Raw genomic sequence first — 24,180 nt, 5'->3', positions numbered from 1 at the left:
ATGGCTGCCAGAAATCTGTGCATACTTCTTGGTTTCTTCGCAGTTGCTGCATCTGCGCAGTTAAGTTCTAAGTATTGTCCACATGAGCAGCCTGACGTTAACTACAAGGCTTGGTCTTCTGAGAGCAGCTGGACCTCTGGGGTAAGTAATGATGCGCAATGCAAAAAGTATTTTGAAATGCAATCTCTTTTTTAAATACATCTGCAACACATGCACCTGATAATTCTTATTTTTCTTTCCATAAAAAAAATATACTCACAACGTTTATTATTAGGTAAAGGGTATACTTTTTTTCAATGAAAGAAAAATACGTAACGTCAGTTGCCTGTGAGCTGCAATGACTTAACTTGTTATGCAGTACTATAAGTCATTAGCAACACTAGATAGGTTTCGGCCACAAGTAAGTACATTGTACATGAGTATCATGATTGTAGAAACCATACAAAAACACCTCTTATTCGTTGGGTTCTGTAATTATTATAAATTCATTTTCAAAAAGACAAAAATTTTTCTTCCTTTCTAGATTGTGGTGAAGACATAAACTTCAAGAACACAAAAGTTAACATTTGTACATGTACCCCCTATATGACCCAATCACTCGGCCAACTTATGTGTTCTTTTTATTTTTTTTTTTATTTTTTTTTTTGATAGATAGGAGGTCAATGTCTCTGAAGATAATGAATAGTTATCAATCCCATAAAATTTATTAATAATACTTTTCGCAGACAATTCAGTGCAGAAAAAAGGCTTTACAACTGGTATGATACAAGTCAGCTAAAATACCACCAAATGATAAGTTATATTTGTAACAAAGTCTTAACGACAATAAAATGTACAAAATGACGACTGTAAACAAGGTTTTTGAAACCCCTGTAACATCAACTAATAAGTGAGTAGTATGTCTTGCTTTAGAATTGAATACTCATGTACTCAGAGCGAGATCTTGAGTAGCGCTGGCGAATAATTTGCGAGACATAAACACCATAAGCAGGAGGTCGTGGAATGGTACTATATAATTAAGGGAAAATGACGATGGAAAAAACCTGAAGACATCCGTTTGTCATACAATGTATTTGTGTTTGTACTTACTTGAAAACATTTGACTAGACACCTCTTCCATTAGGAGGAGCACGTGTTGAGTCTCTTTGATTCCATCATTGAATGTGTATCTTACCCGAAGGAAACAATTGCAATTGGTATTTGATAAGGAGGTTAAGTATGCAGCAAGGTAAACAAGAAACCAGATAAAGACCCTATAATTGTGGTATCTCGTAAGAGGTGAAAAAATCTTAAAAGGGACGATAAACAAACTTAATTAATTATTTAATGTATAAATAAAATGATGGCATTTTGACGAATAATTATGTCTTTTTCTTCAGAAATTACCGGAAGCTACAACCGACGTCACTTTAGATGACGGGGTCTACCTCTTGGATACGTCGGTTGACGTCAGAAGCGTCACGGTTGCCAAGGACGCTACCCTCGTGTTTAAGGACGTCGACCTCACTGTCAAGACTCGCTACATCCTGGTCCGTGGGGCGCTTTATCTTGGCTCTGAAACGTGTAAACTCAAAAGCACCATTGATATTACCTTATATGGTATGTTTACTATAGAAAATGTTAATAGAAATTTGGACTACTTGTTGCTGATTTTAAATTGATCACTTATAATTGACTGCATTGTTTGATAATTAAAATAAATTACCCGATGGGACGTCAAATTTTTGTGAAACAGCTGTTAGAGAATATGAAACTTCTAAAAAATATATTCAAAAAAACTGCAAAAATTGGTCCTTGATCATCATATACAGGCAAAAACATATTCATGACAAAGTTTAACATAACAATCACTTTAAGTAAAAAAAAAAAACTACATATATATACTTTTGCCTGTATCATCATATGTCCTGGTTTTTTAAGTAAACATTTTATTCAGGTAATAAAGGAGATGTTTCAATAACTGGTTTTGGAGAGAAATTCATTGGAGTAGATAGCGGGGGGATACTCCATCTTCACGGGAATGAAAAACTGCCGTGGAGTAAACTGACCCAGACAGTCAGGAAAGCGAAGGACGGAGAGATCTCAGATATTTACGTACGAAAATCAAAAATCTTTAGAATTTATGGATATTATAATCTTTGGGTTGCCATAGATAATATGCAGTCATGTAATTATAATTTTTAAAATTTTTGTTCTAATTATAAAAGAAATTGATATCTGTAATTTTGTGTTTGAACAAAGAAATACGAAGAAAACGAAAATAAATCTAGCTCAAATATCCATTGAATCAAATCCAATTTAAACTTAGATTTTTGATCCGCTCCACCAGATCGCCAGATTTAGCAATACAGTGAAGCGGATCAAAGATCTACGTTTTATGAGAATCACTATGGTATTTCATGTTTTAGAACGAAGATGGTGTCAAAAAAGCCCACTTTCAAGGAATTGTGATGTATATCTGGAACGCAGAATCCGGGGAGCTTGAGGAAGCGAAGCGTGCGTACGCAGCTGGTCGATACACTGTCACCAGGGCGGGAAATCAGTGCGAGACTGAACGGGATGCCAAACAGTTTGAAGAAATGCTTAACGGTATTTCTCTTCACAACTTCGCGAATGTTTAACAGAAAGTGCATTTCTGAACAAAATATTTAAAAAGCACTGGTTCTGACAAAGCTCACGTTTTTAAATTATGCTTTGTGTCTCTACGCAGAATTTTCCGGGCAAAACTATGAACATCAGAACTGTACTAAAACCTTAGGTGCCTATGATGAGTAACGCTTTTGTTTATTACGCAATTTTTCTCTTCTTCTACAGATGTACCCGACGGTAAAATTGTTGGATTGGCTTTAGTACGACATCTTTTGCACAGAAATGTCAATTACGCCATGTTCTACGAAATCTTTGAAAACTTTGCCTTCGGGAGAGTGACGGGCAACAGCGGTGTACGCGATCTACGTCTACACGATGCTTGGTCCTTCATCATGAAGAAAGGTATCGTATACAGATCTAGTTTTTCTTTTAAAAACGACCTCGTGGGGATCCGGGTTAGAATAGGTCCACAGTACCCCCTTGCTTGTCGTAAAAGGCGACTAAATGGGGCGGTCCTTCGGATGAGACCGTATAAACCGAGGCCCCGTGTCACAGCAGGTGTGGCACGATAAAGATCCCTCCCTGCTCAAAGGCCGTAAGTGACGAGCATAGGCCTAAATTTGCAGCCCTTCACCGGCAATGGTGACGTCTCCATATCAGTGAAATATTCTGGAGAGGGACGTTTGTGGCAACGCACTTTGAAAAAATTTTTCAAAGTGCGTTAAATTTTGGGACCAGGTTAACGCACTTTGAAAAAATATTTTTTTTTTCAAAGTGCAATCACCATATTAACGCACTTTGAAAAAAAATTCTGCATGGCTTCCTACAAATCTTAGGTATGATAAATTATCATTTGAACCTGATTTGATACATTTTGTCCCCCGCTTGAAAAGTGGGAGATATTAATTTGGGTCTATCTGTCAGTCCGTCTGTCTAGCTGTCCGTCTATCCGTCTTTCTGTAACGCTTTCGTTTCCACACGATATCTCGCCAACCCTATGAACATTTGCAATGAAATTTAACATAACAGAATCCCTGTGGCCTTAGGAAGTCCCCTTTTGAATTTGGGGTCAAAAGGTCAGCATTCAATGTCGTAAAGAACTACGAACGATAGTATAATGATTGTTCTTCCGCCTATCTCTTACTCAATTCTCAAAAGTTAACATTTTGGAATGATTCTCAAAAAATCAAAAAATCGAAAAGCAGACAGGTACTGTAGATTCCTTAATATAAGCGAGGAATTAATTTCAATTTCGCAACACTTATTCATTTTTCTGGTGCTTAAATCTATGTAAAATCTGTTCATTAACCGTCATTCGCGAATTATAATTCTAGCGATTTGACGTTTGAGAGCCAGGCGATGAAAAACACTCGCGAAAAATAAGGAATTTACAGCTAGTAATTAATATTCTGATTTTCCTGAAAATGAACATAAATAGACTTTGAGATTTAAAAGAACAAAAATTCGATTTACTACAGACTTCCTTGTACAGTGCTTATATTTAAAAGAACAAAAATTCGATTTACTACAGACTTCCTTGTACAGTGCTTATACTGTATTTAGAATGCTCTTTTTTTCAAATATCATTGACACTTAAGGAAACGAGTTATAGAAATAGATATATCTTGGTGGGAATGATAAAGAGTTGAGCTGATAGACCTTAATTCAGCCAGTCTTTTCTTCGTTTTCCGTTTCTTGGTTTTCTTCAATCCATCAGTTTTAAGAAAGAAACACATCAAAGTAAGGGCACCGCAAAGCGGAAGCATGTTCAGTAAATCATTTGACATCGATCCCGATACAAATTACGTCAATTCCACACAGAAAAAACTAACATACACATAAAGTATTAACACACATAATCGCATCACTATATCCCATCATACGTTGCGAGGGGATAATACTGTTGTCTATTTCTAAAATATAAGTCTAATTCCTTTTGTTTAATGAAAATTTTTTTCAAAGTGCGTTAAATGTTTACATGGTGTAAAATTATGATGTACAGTTTTAACGCACTTTGAAAAAATTTTTCAAAGTGCGTTGATTTGGTCCCAAATTCAACGCACTTTGAAAAAATTTTTCAAAGTGCGTTAACCTGGTCCCAAAACTTAACGCACTTTGAAAAATTTTTTCAAAGTGCGTAATTTTTCAAAGTGCGTTGTAACAGACGTTAAACAGTACACAATCAATCAATCAATCTTTTAAAAACGCGAAGGTTTACTGTCTGTAGGGAAATCATAAAACAGTAAACTGGCATCCCAGTATCAGGTAATATCTTTGGTTTGGTTTGTATTACAGCAGCAACTTTTCACGAACACTGAAGTCCGTAAAAGCTTGGGGGTGGGGGTAAAACAGAGAAACTATTATCTCGCACTTCGTGCTCGGTCGGTATTTTTTTCCATAAAGAATATCTATCAATAGACCTCAAGAAAAGGCTATACTAAGTGTCATGTATAAGTTGTTGGAATGAGTAATATAAAGAACAGAGAACTAACGATCTTTATTGGTTCTTTTATCAACAAAATTGTGAACCTCAGAGGCGTAGTTTTCTGTCTGTTTTTTTTTAGTTCTAAATTCGCCGAAATCGTTCTTTGAAATAGTTCAAAGATCACAAACATATTGTTTGATTAAGGAGATGGCTCCTGTCCTTTGTTATGTGTCATACCTTGATTTGTTTAAGGTGACAGCTCTACAGCCCAAGAATTACTTTTGAAAGACGATAAGGTAAAACTGGAGCGTGCTGCCGAGTTATACCATTATGAAAATAACATCAAGTTTACCGTCAGGAGCTGGGTTCACACTATACGACGTGGTGCCTGCTACTCACGAGGAAAGAGCGCTCAGGCTGATATCGCGGATCCAAAATTATCGCTGACTGGTGACGTCACTTCCTGGAAAGATGGTTGGTATTAATTGAATTATCTTCATCATCCAAATATTATGCAATTAAAGCAATGTTGAAGTCTTACGTACTCTGCCTAAAGTAATAATCAGCTCCTCAGGCACAAAACTAAAATGGAATACTTATAAGAGACTTGATACTTATCTAGAAGGATATGGAGATAACGAACAATCTTCAATATCAAGTCCATAAAACAAAACAAAATAGGAGCAGAGCAAACACGGACCTCCGAAACATCAGAGGTGGGATCAGGTGCCATGGAGGAGTGAGCATCCCCTGCTGAACAGTCACATCCGCCCTCTGCTCATTGTCATGAGCGTGAAATAAAGGAAAACTCCGTCGTCAATTCATTGTATAAATAATGGACTAACAATTGGTATGAAAAACGTCAGTCAGCATTTGACTCAATGATACTAGTAAATTGTATTTGCTGACAAAGTCATTGTATCCACCATAGAACTTACGAAATGATGACTTTAAGCGAGACTGCTGATATTCTTGTTTTATCAACTTGCTTGTCAATAATTTACCTCGTTTTAGAAATTGTTCATACAAAGAGCATGCTCTTGCGTGTCGAATCAACTGAGATATATACACTCCCTATGCAGGTGATGAAGGTATATTGCTGCATAAGTAAGGGAAGTTGACGACAGAAAAGTTAAGGTCGTCACGTTTATCATATAACTTGGTTGTTAGGTTACCATTAATGTCTTTTTCAAGTAAAATATCCAAGTATGAAACAGGTGTGTCAGACTCTGTAATATCTTTTATCTCAAGCTCTCCTGGATATATCGTATCGACGTAGGAATGGAAATTACCATTGTTAATTGACAATACGTCGTCGATATATCTGAAGGTCGAGTTGAAGGCCACAGCGAGTGTTTTCTTCTTTTCACGCATAAGATTTTGCATAAATTCTGCTTCATATGAATACAAAAATAGGTCATATTTCAAAGTAAGAGGCGTATGGCGTACATGTATTAGCGATTTTTCTTTCCAGGCGATGAGGTGGTTCTCCTGTCGACCGATTATGACCCCAAACAAGCGGAAGTGACGACAATTAAACAATGTAATGACTGCAGTACGAAGGAGACAAGAATCAATCGTACGTATGCAGCCTCGATTTGATAAAAATATTTACGGCAACCACTGACTAGTGACGTATGATGAAAAATAAATTTTCATCAAGTTTTCTTTTCATTTAAAGCTTTCTGGATGTATTAGATATCAAATAAATATAATACACAAATCTTGTTCTCGCATATTCTGTTTTATCCCAAAAGCGCTTAATAGAGTTCAAGACCAGATGTTTTGCATAATTATATACATCTTGTTTTCAGTGAACAGAATATTTCCTGTTAATTTAAATAATAATTTTATTGACTTGATATACAGTATCTTAATTTTTATTCTTAAATTGCAGTTGAGCCTTTGTTTTCACACTTTGGACAAATGGTTAATGGCGTCGATATGCGAGGAGAAGTTGCTCTACTGAGCCGTAATATTAAAATCCGAGGGGCTCCGGCTTCTAATAGCAAGACACTCGGGGGGCATATCAAGGTATGTTTTTTTAAAGTTCACAATTTTAGATTAAGAAAACATCATTTTCATATATTGTTCCACATTATTTTGAAAAAAAAAACTTATGGTAGAAGTCAATCAATCTTGGGCTTAGTCCTCCACATTCCACACAAGCACAAAAAGTAAATTGTGGAAAAATAATCAACAAATCGATGCATTTCTCCTACGAAACTGCCTTTGAAGTTAACTCATTTCATTTTTCACATTATTTATAGTTATTTATCTTATCCAATCCCTCCTTGTATATTGGTTATCATCACAACCTTCTGTAAGAAGTATTTAAATAACAAAATTGATCAATAAAAAACATTATAAATAGAATAATATCATGTGTGTAACAAAAACATAAAAAAGAATTGACCTCCGAAATCTCCAGAGGTGGAATCAGCTGCCGAGAAGGAGTGAGCATCCCCTGATGACCTGTCACTCTCGCCGTGAACCCAATGTTTTGATGAGGTAGACAGAACTTTCCTTGTCAAATTCAGCTTAAAAACAGAGGCCTTACGAAGGATATGAAACACGTCAACCAAAACACGACCATAGGCAAGGCTGTATGTGCTAACAAGGTCATTTTATATGGACCATAAAATGTAAGAAATGTCCACTATAAAAGAGGTTGTTAAAATCACTACATTTACATTCAGTGTAATTTTCTTTTTTGAAATCTATTTGAAATCCATGACGTTCAAATCTCTATAACACACGCGAAACCTTGTCACTGCGCGTTAGAATACACAGTAGGAACCATATGCATTTTCAAAACTTTAGGAACACCAAAATGTACATTGTTTTGACACAATTTAATAAGAAAAATTAACCCTGTTAAATTAACATAAGAATACAACAAATGTGAGTTTTAAATTAATTTGTCACTTATTTTCTAGCAATTTTCGTTTGCATGACTTAACTTTTGAAACGTCACAATCGGCTCTTACGTCTATATAGCACACCAGTTTGGAAGGGCGCTAAATTCACATTTTAGATTACTGAAATAATCAATTATAAAGAGTAAAAATTAGAGAATGTAAATATAAGGATTGAAATCATATTTTAGGATGTCTTTGGTTATATAACACACCTTTCCTTGCCAACTAATTAACTTCGGAAAATTTTAACATCAATAAGGAAAGTTGTTGATGGCGTAGTTCAATTTATCTCGTTTTTTTTTAATTGTTTTTGTCCTCTACAGTCAGTAAAACGTCAAAATTTGTACTGATGTGTTTAACTCTGTGTTGTCTTATTTCTCAAAGGTGTTTGGATATATCGAGTGAATATTCAAATAAAATGTCGAAATGAAGACCACAGCAAATTTTTTACTTTCGGTTTTTGAAATTGAATATCTATTATGACGTCATTTAGAAAATGTCAAGATTTGGAGAATGCCAAGACATTTTCTAAGTTTTCAGCGGTTCCCCGTGCTTTTTAAAAAGGCAAAGTTGTTTACACTTCATTAACATGGCGACGGTTTTAGACGTAACGGTGAAACATTTTTTTAGAACAAGTTCTGGCGCTTTTACAGACCCTTAATAGATATTGAAATCGATAAAATATATATTTACATATTAGAATTCTCTTAATGACATAATACATATAACTATAATTTGATCTCTATATGACAATTCTATAATTTTGCTTTATTTTTTTTTTCAATTTTTCCCTGCCAAATTCTCTAAAAAGTTTTATGACAAATACAGCCCTTTCATTCGGTCGATCTTATATAAATATAGTCCTTTGATGAGGTCAATCCATAGATATATCGACTTCACAGAAAAGCATATTTACCGAGCGAGGTCGATATGCTTTTCTGTGAAGTCGATATATCTATGGATTGACCGAATTAAAGGGCTACGTTTGTTATATTATTTTTTTACATACATGTAGATTGACAAAACACAATTTGAAAATAATGACAAAACACAATTTGAAAATACTGTAAGAACAAGGCACAATTTTCGTTTTCTTTCTCCTTTAAAAGAAGAGCTCCATATAAAGATATACAAAAATGATCAAATTTTAAAACTAAAATGTATGAATTTTTTCTTTCCTTATGATAGTTGAGAGGTTAAGATACATGTACCATATTTAAAAAAAAATTAGTTAAATATGGTGGTTAATTTGCGGTTAATTTGTTGACCCCCAGCCTCCTTAAGCAGCTTAATGTTATTGTGTTTCCTTTATACGAGTCAATTGAATAACTAACATGATGTAACAAAGTACATGTACAACATTTATTTGATTACATTGTAATATATTTTCTATCAATTTTTGACAAATATATACAATATGTTTATAATATCAAGTACATCCGAATTCAAGGCATACTGTTACGTCTCATCAATTACAGAGCAATACAAAAAATATTAATACAACACGAAGCATATATTTTGTTCAGAAACACTGTTCATTGTACTACCTATAATTGTGAAATCAGTACTATTTTTTGTTTTACAGAAAATATTTTCTCCATTTTAAGAAACATCAAGTCCATATGCATTTCAGATTCTATAAATAGTAACTCAAGTCTATATGCTGTTATATACTTAATCATGTGATCAAGTTTGAGCCAATCAGAGAGCTTGGAATAAATGATAAAAATGATATGATGAATATATCGACTTCAAAGTAAAGCATATCAACCTCGCACGAACGCAGTCAATATGCTTTTCTGTAAAGTCGATATATCTATGGATCGACCAAATGAAATTCAGGATCACGTTATATAAAACACGTGGAATGGTTGTTTTTGAGCGGAAGCATTTCATTCTCACTCAATTCCATTCATGAAACAAAACAAGGACAAGCAGCTACCGGCAGTAACAAAAATCACTGCTTATCATTAAAAAAAACTTGTCCTGATTAGTTGAATGTACCGACGGGATAGTACTGTCAATATATTATAAAATCAAAACGCAGTGTCGATTATTTTTCACTCTTGAAAACTGATCTATAATTTTACCAGACAAACTTTGTAAAAAAATGCTCTAGGGTAGGTAATTTTCTTTGCTTGCGTGACATTGATTTGAAGACCTTAGTTCATGACATTTACATATAATGAATGGTTCAATAAACACGTGAAGATATTTGTTGGCTCAAAAGCGTGAAATAAAATTTTAATAGTCACGAAAAGAGCCTTAGGAAATTAAGTTATTTATATTAGGTTTAGAAGGACATTTTGAGGTCAGTCGACATATTCTTTGAAAATAGAAAATGTTCCCAAGATTAAGTATACTCTTCTTTAAAGCATGAAGTACCTTAACAGGCATTTGGGCAAGATACGTCCAGAAGGAGATATTTCTTTTACTTATACTAATTGTTAGGCCATTACAATGTATTTTTACACTGAAATGTCAACAGTTTTTTCCGTTTTTCCAATCACGACAAGGAGCACACGGCGGGTGTAAGGGGATGCTCATTCATTCTTGGCACCTGATCCCGCCTTTGACATTCTGGAGGTCCGCGTTTGCTCTGCTCCTATTTTGTATTGTTTTATGGCCTTTTGAGCTTGAATGCTGTTCGTTATCTCCATATATTTCATTAATGGACTTTTGAGCTTATTATTGTTCCGTCACGTGCAGAAAATTTCACGTGTCAACGATCATGGATAATTGATTATGACATTTCAACAGTATTAATATATACATTTTTTTTATACATACATGCATATATCTTATGATATGCATACAATATTTCCTCTTTGATTTTCATATCAATGACTCTTGTCTATTTGTACCAAAAACCATAATTGTGCCATTTTTTTTATCTTGAAAGACTTCGGGGTGATTGATCAAAGAAAAAAAAGTTCTACTTTCAGAATAATAAAAGATGTGTCCTATTAGTAGCATCCACAAGTCAAATTTTATATTTAGTATTTACCATTTGTATTATATATTAAATCAACGCATATTAAAATCATTTAAGGAAAATATCATTTTGAGATTTTCTGGTTAAGCATTGTTACTAAAAATAGATTGTGAAATGTAAGGGTATTGCTCTTGTGTGTGACCACTTATGGATGCTATTATTAGAAATTTTAGATCACTTAGATTCCTTTTGTGAAAGTACATAAAATGTTTTATTTTGCGACCGATTTGAAAGTTGGATATTTAGATTTTAAACTTCTACTTTTCTCTGTGTTCATTTTCATCGTAGAAATGCGTGAATAACTGCGATGTAATTAAAAAATATGAAATTATTAGATACTAATATTTTATAAGACAGGGTCGTATTGTATTCAGGGGATGCTCACTTCTCCATGGCACCTGACCCACTTCTGAAGTTTTCGAGGTCCGTGTTCGCTCTTTCCTTTTTTATATTGTATTAGGGACTTGATATTGAATACTGTTTTTTATCTCCATATCCTTCGTTCAGACGTGTCTCTGCTAAAAATCCACGTTTTTTGTTAAATTTTGTAGGTTCTACAGGGTTTTAAAGAAGCACAGGTCGAGAATGTGGAGCTGGTCAACATGGGTCAATTAGATAGCTTAGGTAAGAATGTGGACACTGCTTCTGTAAGATAAGCACATAGCTTCATAAGCTTAAGCAATTAACAGCATGAGAGTATTTACAGTTAAACAAAATGAATATTTACAGTGTGCTACATTAGCAGTCTACAATATATATTAGCATTTCTCTCAACAGCATGAGCACATATAATTATGTTCATACAACAATTTTATAGTCAACAATTCAAACATTTTAGAATAAATTATTGGAAAATTTCACAATAAAAAAGTTTAACATTTTACTGTCAATAATTTCAATAGTTTACAGTCAACAAAATAAAGAGTTACATTTCATGATTTAAAATACACTCTAAACAATCTGTGCATTTACAAAAAACATCGACATCGTTTACAGATAGGATGAATTGATATTAAGGACATTAACAAATAACTACTGTGTATGTGATTATTACCTTTGGTTAAGATTTATATTCTTATTATAAGTCAAATTTTTAAATGTGAAATTAACGTTTTAACCATTGCAGGAAATTATCCATTCCACTGGCATATGTGTGGTGACGTCACAAACTCGTATATTCGGGGTAGTGTTATCCGGGATTCTAATGCACGATGCGTGACTATTCATGCCACAAATGGTGCCGTGGTGAGTAAAAACAAATGTATAGCAAATATGAGTGAAGAGGTAAGAATATGGTCGAACAGGAAGAGAATAATACCCGTGACAAAAAAGAAAGTAAATATTGAATGTTGATTATGGGCCTTTAGTAAAAGACAATTTTCTCATAATTATTATGGAACTTTTCATTTTTTTGAGGTTTTTTCATACTTTCCTGTAATACTTTTGTTAAAAAATTATTGAGAAAGACAACTTTACTTTAAAGATATACCGTACCTTTAGAAAAAAACTATCGTATGTTTTTATGAAATATTTGATGTTAATTATTGTAGTGGTCATATCACAAATAATATGTGATAACTAGTACCTGCATATGTGGTTAACGTGTTAATCTCAAAGAAACTCAACAGTTTTATTTCTTAGGTTCATAACCTAACAAGAATAGTTTTCTTGAAACCGTAGTATAATTTGCCGAGGGAATTTGCTACAGACAGATTTTTCTTGTATAATTTCAAACTGAACTTTGCTATGGATACTTAGTCAAAACTGAGTTTTATACAACTAAAGCTAAAGACATTTCCTGCATGAAATTTCCTTATCTTTTTTCATATAATTAAACATGTCTTGTAATGAGGTTACAAAACTATATATTTATAAAGGTGAATGTTTAATTCAAAGAACAAAAGATACATTCTCCTTAAAGAAATAAAATAAAGTTTTATTTAGTAGCAAATGAAAATACTAAATTTGTATGAGCATTTAGATATGACCACCAGCAAATGTATTTGACTTATCAGAGTGTGTCCCAAAATGAAATCATTTAAAACATACATGTCTACATCGATTGGACGAATTGTCGTGCACGGTTGAACATTTTATTTTAAGAAAACAGATATATCGGATAACAAAACTGTATTTGTTATTTTATCTAAATCTAATCAATAAATATTTAAAGTGAATATAAAACATCAAAAATTTTCAACATGCTCACTAAGATTTAAAATCATTAGTGTATGAATAAGTACACTCACACCAAAGAGGACTTATTGCTCAGTTCATCATATTCATATAATTATAACATTTTTTTTTCATATAAGTTAGTCGTTGCTCCAATTATTTCTGAAAGTTTATCTTCAGAATATGCGAAAAATTAGTTTACGCAGGCTAACAACATATGGAGAGAGACTCGTAATATTTATAGGTAATTTTTATAACATAACTTTCATATCTTTTGAAGAAATAGTTGATGTTTATTTTTTCAGTGTCCATATCACAAACATCATATGACTGCCAGTATTTATGAATGAGTATTGAAGTGCTTGTTGTGTTCATCTCAAAATTTCTAGATTTCATTATCAATTAATAGTTTTAAAACATAAAATAGTCTTTCGCAGGAAGACATTTTGCTTGACATGCTTTCATACATTTCAATAACACAAAATTTGTTCATCAAATTTGTGAATTTCAATCTCATACACTGAAAGCTAAAGGCATTTACCAAACATTGTTCTCTTACTTCTTGGAGGTCCGTGGGTTGCTCTGCTCCTAATTTGTATTGTTTTATGGACTTTTGATCTTGAATACTGTTTGTTATCTCCATGTTTCAAAATATAAAATCAATGTAACGAGGTTGCAAAATTATACATCAATTAAGATGGAAGTTTGATTCCAAGAATAAACACATATTTTATTCCTTTAAAACTGAAATGAAATGAATTTTAGTTTTATCAAAAATTATATTTTAATTTTACTTTCTTTTAATAGTAGCTGAAAATTATGCGTTTCAGATGAAGTCATACTTTAAATCAGCCAAATAAAAATTGTCTATTATTCATATATGACCAGGCAATTTTATTTGCCTGTTAAAAGTCTGGCCCTATCTAAACTGATTTTACATATTTTGTCCTTCAAGGCATACTCATGAATAACAGTTTGTCTTATTTGTTCTTCACGGTAGATTATACTAAAAGTTTGATAAACATTGAATGAATATTAATTTGACAATGACCTTAGGACATTTTAAGATCATTGCAATTTAATACAATGTAAATTCAACCATTCATTCATGTTTCATTTGAAAAATATGGACTCCGTTCTCAATATGAATGAAAAATCGTTCGAAGATTCTTTTATGTCGCTTTGTCAATTTAAAAAAAAATCTTCTAGATGAATATTAAAATAAATTGATATTTAAATGTTTTCAGTGCTTCAGAACGTTTTAGTGACAAAGTAATGAAAAGGTTTTTCTTCCCTACAAGTGTGTATATAACAGGTAGAAATAATATCTGTTTTAACAGGTGGAGAATAATGTCTGTTTTAATGCCGTGGGACATGGATACTTCTTGGAAGAAGGTGGCGAGGTGAACACAGTATTAAGTGGTAACCTCGGAGCCGGAACTATCCGAACAAATTCACTGACCAAAACAGACATGTAATTGTTTTTCGTATTTGTTTTGATACAACCATATTATCTGTCTAAGTACATTGACGAAATAAATGTATCAGGCAAAAAAAGTATAATTTCAATTATTTACCAGTAATTTAATTTTTTAAAAAATATGTTTTTGACACATCATAACAACATTTGAGCTAGGAGCTTATTCTGGCATGTTGTTCGATTGGTACAACCTATAACAATACGATGCACTTAGTTTATTCTATAACTTTAAGAAAACAAAATAATATTTGTAGAATGCCTTCAACCTTTTGGATTACGAATCCCAAAACAACTTTGAAAAATAATGTTGCTGCCGGAAGTGACGTAAGTTCACAAATTATTAAAAAGAAAGCAAATTCTAAATAAAATTCATAGTAGTTGCTTGGGCAAGAAAGATTCATTTGGTTGTTAAATGGATCACAAAGATTTTTTTTCAAGTAAATTCTTTTGGTACTGTGAATCCGTCTGTTCTTATCTATTATAATTCTGTTCACGCCATTCTTGTTTTGAAAACTTTACAATATTTTCCTCTGAAGAACCACTCAGTCACTCCAACCAAAATCTTCGCAAGGGTAAATGCAATTTAACTTTTCTTTAAATGAAAGGTAAGTTGTTTTTGATTGAGGAGATAAAGTAAAAGGAAATAAATTATGTAAAAGTACTCTTTTAAACTTTCTTTTTAAGGGCTGCAGGACAATTTAAAGTCATATCATACTTGTAGTTCATTATTTACGATGCAAATTCGACAGGATTGCTTACTTCTTCATGGACTCTCGTCCCACCTCTGATGTTATTATGCATGTATTACCATATTTGCTCCATACTCACAATTTATATCAAATAACTTTTTAAGCATTGTTGCTGGTAGATATTTAATCTATTTATTATAAATAAACGCAATGTTATGATTTGACAAAGTGAAGCTTCAGTTATAGTTATTTTTTTTTTTAACTAAATGAGGTAAAGATGTGCCCTTGCTTGCTGACAAAACATATATAAATGTAAAAAAATATATATAGATTTTTTTTATCATGGGGAACTGTGAAGAAACTTAGGTTTATGTGCCTTTTAGTATCATTAGTTCAATTGTTTTAGAAAGATAAACATAATACTTTCAGTACTCTGGAATCTGGTACGTGTTTCCTGACGAGCCTATTGGAGCCTCCTACGGAGTGGTGAAAACAATGCAAAAAGACGAAGCCAAACGAACACCCATCAGAGAGTTCACCAATAATGTCGTCCACTCAAATCGTGTGGTAAATAAATCGTAAACTAAATGTTTTCATGTCTCATATTTATAATCATTTTAGTGATAAATAACTATTTGGATGAAAGCATCTAGGTACCTGAAGATCCATATATTGTGTAATTCAAACTGTAAAGTCAGTTTTCGTGTAGGTAATTGCAAACGATTTAGCAAACATTCTGTATCCCAGTGTGAAAACAAGTGTGTTACCCTACAAAATAATACTTGAATTATAACTATAGTATACAATAGTGAACTATAGTATCAAAGTAAAAACCACTGGAATTTTGATTAATTATGATAACAACTTTGGAACATTGATTAACTACCGGTATGTGAAAACGTGAGATCCATGATTTACTAATTAATAGAAAATTTGGGAACTTTGATTTAGAATATTGAAAAAATTGAAACTTAAATTAACTATAGTAAATTATAGTTAACTATGCTTTATTTATTTGTTAGAGTATATATACTTTGTAGTTAGTTACCAATATGAACTACTGGAATACAACTGAATTTGTGACAGGCTTTAGGAGGACACTGGTCCGTTCTTAAAGGACCATTTGAAGAAAACATTTAAGAAAATTAAACAAATCAGTATTCCATGAACATAGAAGTCAATTATTGCTCTGTAATCTATTAATATAATCAGTAAAAACATTAACATAGATGAATGTCTACTTTTTGTAATCTTTTCATATTATCAGTAAAACATGGAGATAGATAAAAGTCGAAACTTTGTAAACTATTATTTTAATCAGTAAACACAATAAGATAGATGAATGTCAATTCTTTGTAATCTATTAATACAGTAGTATCAGTAAAATCGTTAAGATAGATGAACGTCGATACTTTGTAATATATTAATACTAGTATGATAAGTAAAACATTAAGACAAATGAATGTCGATACTTTGTAATCTATTAATAGTAACTGTAAAACATTCAGATAGGTGAATATCGATACTTTGTAATCTATACGTTGTGTGTTTATCATTCTAGGCTGGACTTCTGTTCGAAAGGCGTCTAGAAAACAACACAGCCTTTGGGTGGGGGACGAAATATACACCCCTTAGTGATCCTCTGGACGAGAATTCCGCCCCAAAGGCAGCGGTCTTCAACAGATTAACGGGTAATGTTTTCATTTTCCTTTGTCCAATCAGTTTTTAAAATTTAAGATTAAAATCAAATTATGACTTCGTGTGCGATCTCATATATGAAGCCTTTAGGTAATTTCTTTATCCCTTGGATCAAATTGATACCAAAGTAGGGTATTAGAAAGTTTAACAAGAAGTGTATAAAGATAAGAAATATCAAGCTTTAAGCTCCATTAAATGCATACATATCAGAAGTAGAGCAAACATGGTTCCAAAATCATACGAGGTAAGATCAGGTGACATGAAGAAAGGAGATTCCCCTACAGACCGGTCACAATCGCTGGGGTGAAAGGCAATTCATAATTAAAAGCAGGAGTTTATAATCATATATTTATTATGTTTGTCACATTAGACATTATGTGTGCACGGTTGCTGAGCGTTGAAACGCTAGCGCTGAATCGTAGATAAACACAAAATGAATAAGAACAATCGCTTAATGGATAAAACAAATAAAAGCCTTCCTTGCTACACGCAATATATAACGTAACAGAGAATAAATATGTCTACAGAATGTTCTTTGAACTGTTGCGGTTGTTATCTGTTTCAGCCTATAAGAATGAGAGATTCAATACTTGGTTTGATGCCGCCAATATCCATGTGACACAATCGTCGTAAGTACTAGAAATCGTTTAAAGGGGTATAACTGCTAATAAAGAGGAAATGCATATGCACAATGATAGTTTATCAACCATCAAAAACATAACGTATATTTTTTGCATATATGATATCTTTATACTTACAAGCTTACAAAACGGAATAGCATAGTTAAACAAAATATTTAGTAAAAATACCTTGGCATTTTTTTTTATTAACGTTAAGTTCTATTTTGTCTGAAATTTAGCAAAATTACCGATTTGTTTAAAGTATCAAAATTAATACATATTTTTATTTTTTAAAAAAGTTTCAGTTAACTTATATGTAAACATGATTTTTTTCTTGCAGATTCTCCGACAGCTTGATATCATTTGCAGTGATCAGGTTAAGAAATAAGCCTTTCGTGAGCTTTATTGTAACAATTTTCTAAATTTTAAACGCTTTAGCTACTGCGACACGTAGATGACAATATCAGATATATAATTGTATCTCAGATTTATAATTTTCACATTCAACAGTTGGCATTTTTTTTTGGTGTTTTCTGCTCATTCCAGGAGTAGCGATGGTCCTCATTGTCTGGTAACTAACAGCGTGTTCATGGGAGAATCTATCAACCTTGGAGAACCCTCTATCATCAGAGGGAATGGCATGGTAAAAACTTATCCCCGGGCTGTACCACTGATGATGGCGTAAGATATCATTTATTATCTTACTTGGTTACCGCATTCCCTTATATCTTTATTTTAACAAATCAGCTTAGTTTTTACAGACAGGAATACAATTGAAAGATATATTAAATTCAGAAAATATATAAGTATTGTTACATTAATTTCTTTATCTACTTTTAATGACACTGTTTGCAGACAATCAGAGCAGTTAGCACTATTCTTGACACATAACATAATTCATAGATCCTAACCTTTTTACACTGTTCGTAACAAAAAAAAAAACCAAAGTAAATTTGATGTCACGTGGATTTCCAGTCCAATGATGTCCGATTCATAGAAAGGTATAATTTTCTAACCTTAAATATCCATCCTATATTCAATGCACCACCAGGAGAAATTTAATAAATAAAATATAATTATTTGAGCAGTAATTAATTAATAATGGGAAAAACTATTTTTAAAAAAAAATAAATTCTACGAATATAAAAAAAATGCTATGGTGAAAAAATTCATATAGAATGGAAAAACTATTAAAAAATAATAACTCACTAAATGGATTTTTTAAAATAAATTTTATTGATTAAAAGCAAAAGGAGGGATAACTCTTCGATGGCGGGTCAACGTGAAAAATTTGGACACAATCCGCTCTTACATATTTAGATTAAAATATGAAGATTTTGTCTACATATTTTCAATATTCAGCCAATATAATATGTCTGTTATGCATTCAAATTCAATGAATGTGAGGCTATTATGGATCGGATACCTTAAGTGGAGTGGAGTTATTTAAAGTCTGACAAACGTATGGTATACTTTGCTCATCTGTTATAATAAACATATAGTGAATTGTTTTTTTTTTCATTTTGAAGTGTTCTTAGTGACTTAAATAGACATTCTTTATTTTTTTTATTGACTTTGCAGGAACCAGCCCCGTCAAGGTTTCGTGTTTTATGATCGAGCAGTCAGTCTGGAAGATTCGTGGTTTGGTAACTATGCTAGTACAGATGATTACAATGCTGGTGCACTTGGTTTTCAAAGAAACAACATGAAACTGGCTGCCAGTGGAGCTTTTACCAAAGGGCTTCTCTGGGGATTTAATGATGTAAGAAAATGAATCAAAATTTCTAACTAGTTCCTTTTGATTAACACTTAATCATCTGTTACACTTAGGTCGACTTAGTAGTTTGAACAGAAGTATGCTTGAAATAATCATCATTGATATTTTGTTAAGACTGCTCCTTAATGAATATTTTAGATAAAAACGAACAGTCACAAAAATAAATTGTTATTTTCATTTTATCAATCCCAGGCTTCTGAAGGAAATCGAGTGTTCGACGGAAATGCCACTGACCTCGGTTTCACGGCGTTTGACGGCGATGACATAGTTGTCATAAATGACCTTGATGGATCTACCACAGGTACAAAAGGTAATTCTGTGGTCAAACCTATACCATTCCACATGACTGAACAGTGCGAAGAAGTCGATAATTGGAAAATGGCGATTTGTCCACATGCATTTGGCCAAGTTCGTATACCTTAATATTTTTCCTTTTAATGATTTCATCATTTATTCCTAAAATATAAACCTGATGCAGCTGAATCCGGAAGGTCAAAATTTGACAATTACACATTTCAGGTTAGAGCCACATATGAAGGGATCGTGACTGACGAGATCACAGTCTCGCGAGATGATGACCCGGATGACCCTATCACGGGAGACAAAAGGTCATATGCACCTTTCCTGACAATTCTTGGAGGGAGTCATAGTTACTTAGTCCGCTCCAACGCCAAGAAAGCACCACGCTGGATGAAATTTCATTTCCTTGGCTTGTCAAAGTAAATAATCATTTTAAAAACAATTAAACTAAACAAAAGTCATTTATTCATTTTCACATCAATATTTTCTGAGTTATTTGAAGTCTTCATGTAGATATGAACTGGTCAATTGTATTCTTAACGATCATAGACTACAATACTTCAAGTTTTCATGTGGTAACTTGAATTCTTGCAATTAACCAGAGTCAAAAATAATTATTTTTAATAAAGTAAAAAGGTATCTGTGTGGAAGTATTAAGTTTTTAAACTGCCTTTTAGATCCAACTATGCAACTTTAGCTGTGTGTATTCCATCCAAAGCAACAGCCAGCGTATCTATGTACAATTTGGAGCTTAATAAATGGGAAAAGGGTATAGCAGTGTCATCGTATGAAGACTTTAAGAAAAGCACGTCTTTCAGAGACTATTTCGTAGACACAGCAGTAGGGTATGTAGAATATTTATACATTAATTAGTTTTAAAGAATTGTAAGTATACGCGGTGATGTAATCTATTTGATATGAAATATATGGAGATAATAAACAATATTCAAGCTCAAAAGGCCATTAAACAATAGAAAATACGAGCAGAGCTAACATGGAACTCCAAAATATCAGAGGTGGGATCAGGTGCCATTGAGGAGTGAGCATATGTGTTATAATTATGTGTAAAGTGTTTTGTTAAGTACACAAAATAGGTCATAATTATGTTATGTTAATATAAGAACGATTAGTATTATAAAATATTTTAAAAGTAAAAAAATACTGAAAATGAAAGAAACGCTTCAATATATGCATTTTTTTAAAAATCAAGAGTTGTGTTTGTGAATGCCATGCACGTCCGTGAACAGCTAGATACGGACAGAGGGAACTGCCTGGACGACAAGTGCCCGTATGTATATATTTCTAACAAAGATGGCGACAGAACAGACATGGATTGCTCTGACCGATTTTATGCCAAATACAAGAAAGACAAAGTCCAAGTGAGTACTTTTTATAAACAAGACGGATTCTGTACAAATTTATTCTGACACTACCTTTATTTTAAAGTTTTAAGTTTATAGTAAGCTATAATTTAAATGCCTTAGGTGACCATGCTGTATAAAAAGATTTTTGCAATCCTTTAAACGAAAAACTTATTATCAATCTTATTAATGAAATTTTTTATAATGTCAGTCTTCACGTAAAAAGAGGGAAACGACAGCCTCGAATGATGAATTCTCCGCTACACAACGCAGCCCACCATCTGTAAGTATAATTCACGTACACGTAAATATAAAATATCTATTGATTAGGGTTAAACTTTTAGTTGTCATGTATGTAAAATGTATATGGAATATGGTGGAATTTTATTAATCATGAAATTATCCGTAAGTTTACTTAACATTTATTTAGATTCTAACATTATCATGATGGTACATTCTTTACTTTTGATATTTGAGGAATTTTTTTAAATATCAAGATTATTTTTAAAAGAAATGTGCTTAATGAATACAGTCGAGAGAAAAACAAGAATAAAAGCAAGAGAATATCCTTCAAGTAACCTAGGATATGATTTCAATAATGTTTTGGTATTTTGGATCTATATTTAAATACCATAAATCGGGAGCAGGAGATATTGAGTGCTGACCCTTTAATCCCCATCACCTAAACTTGTTCCCCCCAAATATATTTTTCTTATTAGTAAGGATGTGGTCAGTAAAAGATTTGTTACTTCCTTTGAAATCATTTTGGTGCAGTGTGAACAGGATATATTTGTATACAAATTCCTTCTTTACCTTCTTTGTCAAACGTTTTTGAAAGAAATCTTCTCTTTTTGCAGAACTGGGGAGCTGGATCAACTGCAGCTTAAGTTCCTGACCATGCTTTCTGTAATACATAGATTCTGTTTACTACGAAATAAATGATTTATCAGTCTCTATTTTTATGACAAAGAATAATATGAGGTTGACAAAGCAATTCAATAAAAATTTTCTTTTTATTGTCTGAGAAACATATATAATTATCAATTTTGAAAATTTCTATTTTTAAATCTTAAACGATATAATTCAATGTAAAATAAAATGACCAGCAACTTCCTACTAACATTATTTTTAAATACAATGTAGTAACATTTCATGTCGCAATTACTTTAAAAAAATCCATGTCGTTATTTAATATCTGCCCATGGATTATGCTTTTCGTTACTTATGATTTATAGTATCATATAAATCACTGCAGTTAAGAATAACCTTGTTGTTAAAAATGTGCACACTCTACTTTAACAAGAAGCGTTGAGGATAAGTACGAACGTGCTGAAATTATCTTGCAAAATTTATAGTCATCGATGGTATTTTTTTACAATGAGAAATACGAGGGTTGATCCCAAAGTAATGTCACAACTTCGATAAAATCGCTACCCGTCGACGTAAAACAACAAAATTATTAATGATGAAAGCTACATTTATTTCAAATCAGACCTGAAAATTTCAATTCAGCATGATTTATGCTTTTCAAAATATCGGATTATATACAAATTGCGATTATGGTAGTCGCCGCACCTAAATAACGTCATATGACGGATACACGACGTCGTACATTTAAACTCTTCCCTTCGTTTCATTAAAAATATGAGAGATCCACGAACACGTTCACAAATTTCACCTTCTTAAAGAAAACTTGCTACCCATCGTACACTCACTCTTTCTGTAATTAATTCTTCTGTCAAAATTCTTTGAACAGTAGCATAAGACCAACTTAAAATTTCACATATCGGTCTAACCGTCTGTCTTTTTTGACAACGCCACACACCATTGAACGTTTCCGTCCGTCCTCTCATCTTTCGCTCTTCTTGTCATCTGCTGAGCATTCAATGACCCATCACCCATCCAAAATCGCTGAAACTATCTAAACAAGTCTCTTATTTGCATTCTTTCCTCTGTGAGACTGGTGAATCAACGTTACTGTCTCTTCTGGCGATTTCTTCATTTTGAAGGTAAAATGCATTACAGTTTGTTCTGGCTTTGTTTGCCCATTTCGGCATTTCCTTTTTTTTCAATGCAATGCACCGGAGTAAAACAACGATGTTTTTTAAATAAAAAATAGCAATTATGTCATATACTTTGCAACTTAAGACTAAAAAATGCTGTAATTTTTTGTCTTTTCAAATATTTTGTGATTAGGCGCTTTTATTAGATGTTTTTTAATGTGTTTGTCTTCTTTAATTAAAAAAAAGTACACTTTAATTTGTGACGTTCGGTTGTGACGCGGCGACCCCCCATATGTTCTATGTTTTAAACATCTATAAAATAAATTCAGTTAAACATTATTGAATGAAAAATTCAAGTTAAATTCAATTTATATTTGTGCATCTTTTGGTATATTATATTTGATGATATGACGCCAAATATAAAAGATATGGACGCTGTGACATTACTTTTGGATCAACCCTCGTATAAACCTCAGAACTTTAATATTTGGTTTCATTGCATGTGATTCAAAATTGTGTCAGTCCCTTTAATGATGGTGCAGGTTGTGCCATGATGGTTACAATACCTACAGGCTCCATAAGCGACCCTGTCTTTTTGCTTCAAATTTTAAAATAAATCGAATATTCCAATGGAAAAACATATCCCTGGGTCATTCCCATTCTCTTTCATAGAAGAATTTTAAAATAAATCGAATATTCCAATGGATAAACATATCCCTGGGTCATTCCCATTCTCTTTCATAGAAGAATTTTAAAATAAATCGAATATTCCAATGGATAAACATATCCCTGGGTCATTCCCATTCTCTTTCATAGAAGAATTTTAAAATAAATCGAATATTCCAATGGATAAACATATCCCTGGGTCATTCCCATTCTCTTTCATAGAAGAATTTTAAAATAAATCGAATATTCCAATGGATAAACATATCCCTGGGTCATTCCCATTCTCTTTCATAGAAGAATTTTAAAATAAATCGAATATTCCAATGGATAAACATATCCCTGGGTCATTCCCATTCTCTTTCATAGAAGAATTTTAAAATAAATCGAATATTCCAATGGATAAACATATCCCTGGGTCATTCCCATTCTCTTTCATAGAAGAATTTTAAAATAAATCGAATATTCCAATGGATAAACATAT

General features: G+C 32.5%; 1 protein-coding gene across 1 annotated transcript; it reads left to right on the top strand.

Moving 5' to 3' along the window:
* LOC134242642 (protein DDB_G0287365-like) lies at positions 1 to 21,976 on the top strand. The gene is made up of 24 exons (XM_062724747.1): positions 1 to 141; positions 1,380 to 1,599; positions 1,937 to 2,094; positions 2,409 to 2,589; positions 2,815 to 2,991; positions 5,267 to 5,488; positions 6,489 to 6,593; positions 6,912 to 7,048; positions 11,482 to 11,554; positions 12,057 to 12,175; positions 14,446 to 14,579; positions 14,840 to 14,909; positions 15,704 to 15,841; positions 16,836 to 16,965; positions 17,538 to 17,601; positions 17,933 to 17,968; positions 18,139 to 18,273; positions 19,174 to 19,354; positions 19,562 to 19,777; positions 19,889 to 20,088; positions 20,347 to 20,514; positions 20,880 to 21,048; positions 21,242 to 21,313; positions 21,888 to 21,976. Exons 1-24 carry the CDS (start codon positions 1 to 3, stop codon positions 21,915 to 21,917), a joined length of 3,276 nt encoding a protein of 1,091 aa, XP_062580731.1. The 3' UTR covers positions 21,918 to 21,976.
* Positions 21,977 to 24,180: the final 2,204 nt, after the last annotated feature.

This window comes from Saccostrea cucullata, unplaced genomic scaffold, assembly GCF_032062105.1.
Source record: "Saccostrea cucullata isolate Sc308-1 unplaced genomic scaffold, CSIRO_AGI_Scuc_v1 ctg861, whole genome shotgun sequence".
NCBI lineage: Eukaryota > Metazoa > Mollusca > Bivalvia > Ostreida > Ostreidae > Saccostrea > Saccostrea cuccullata.
This window is presented reverse-complemented; position numbering and strand designations above follow the sequence as displayed.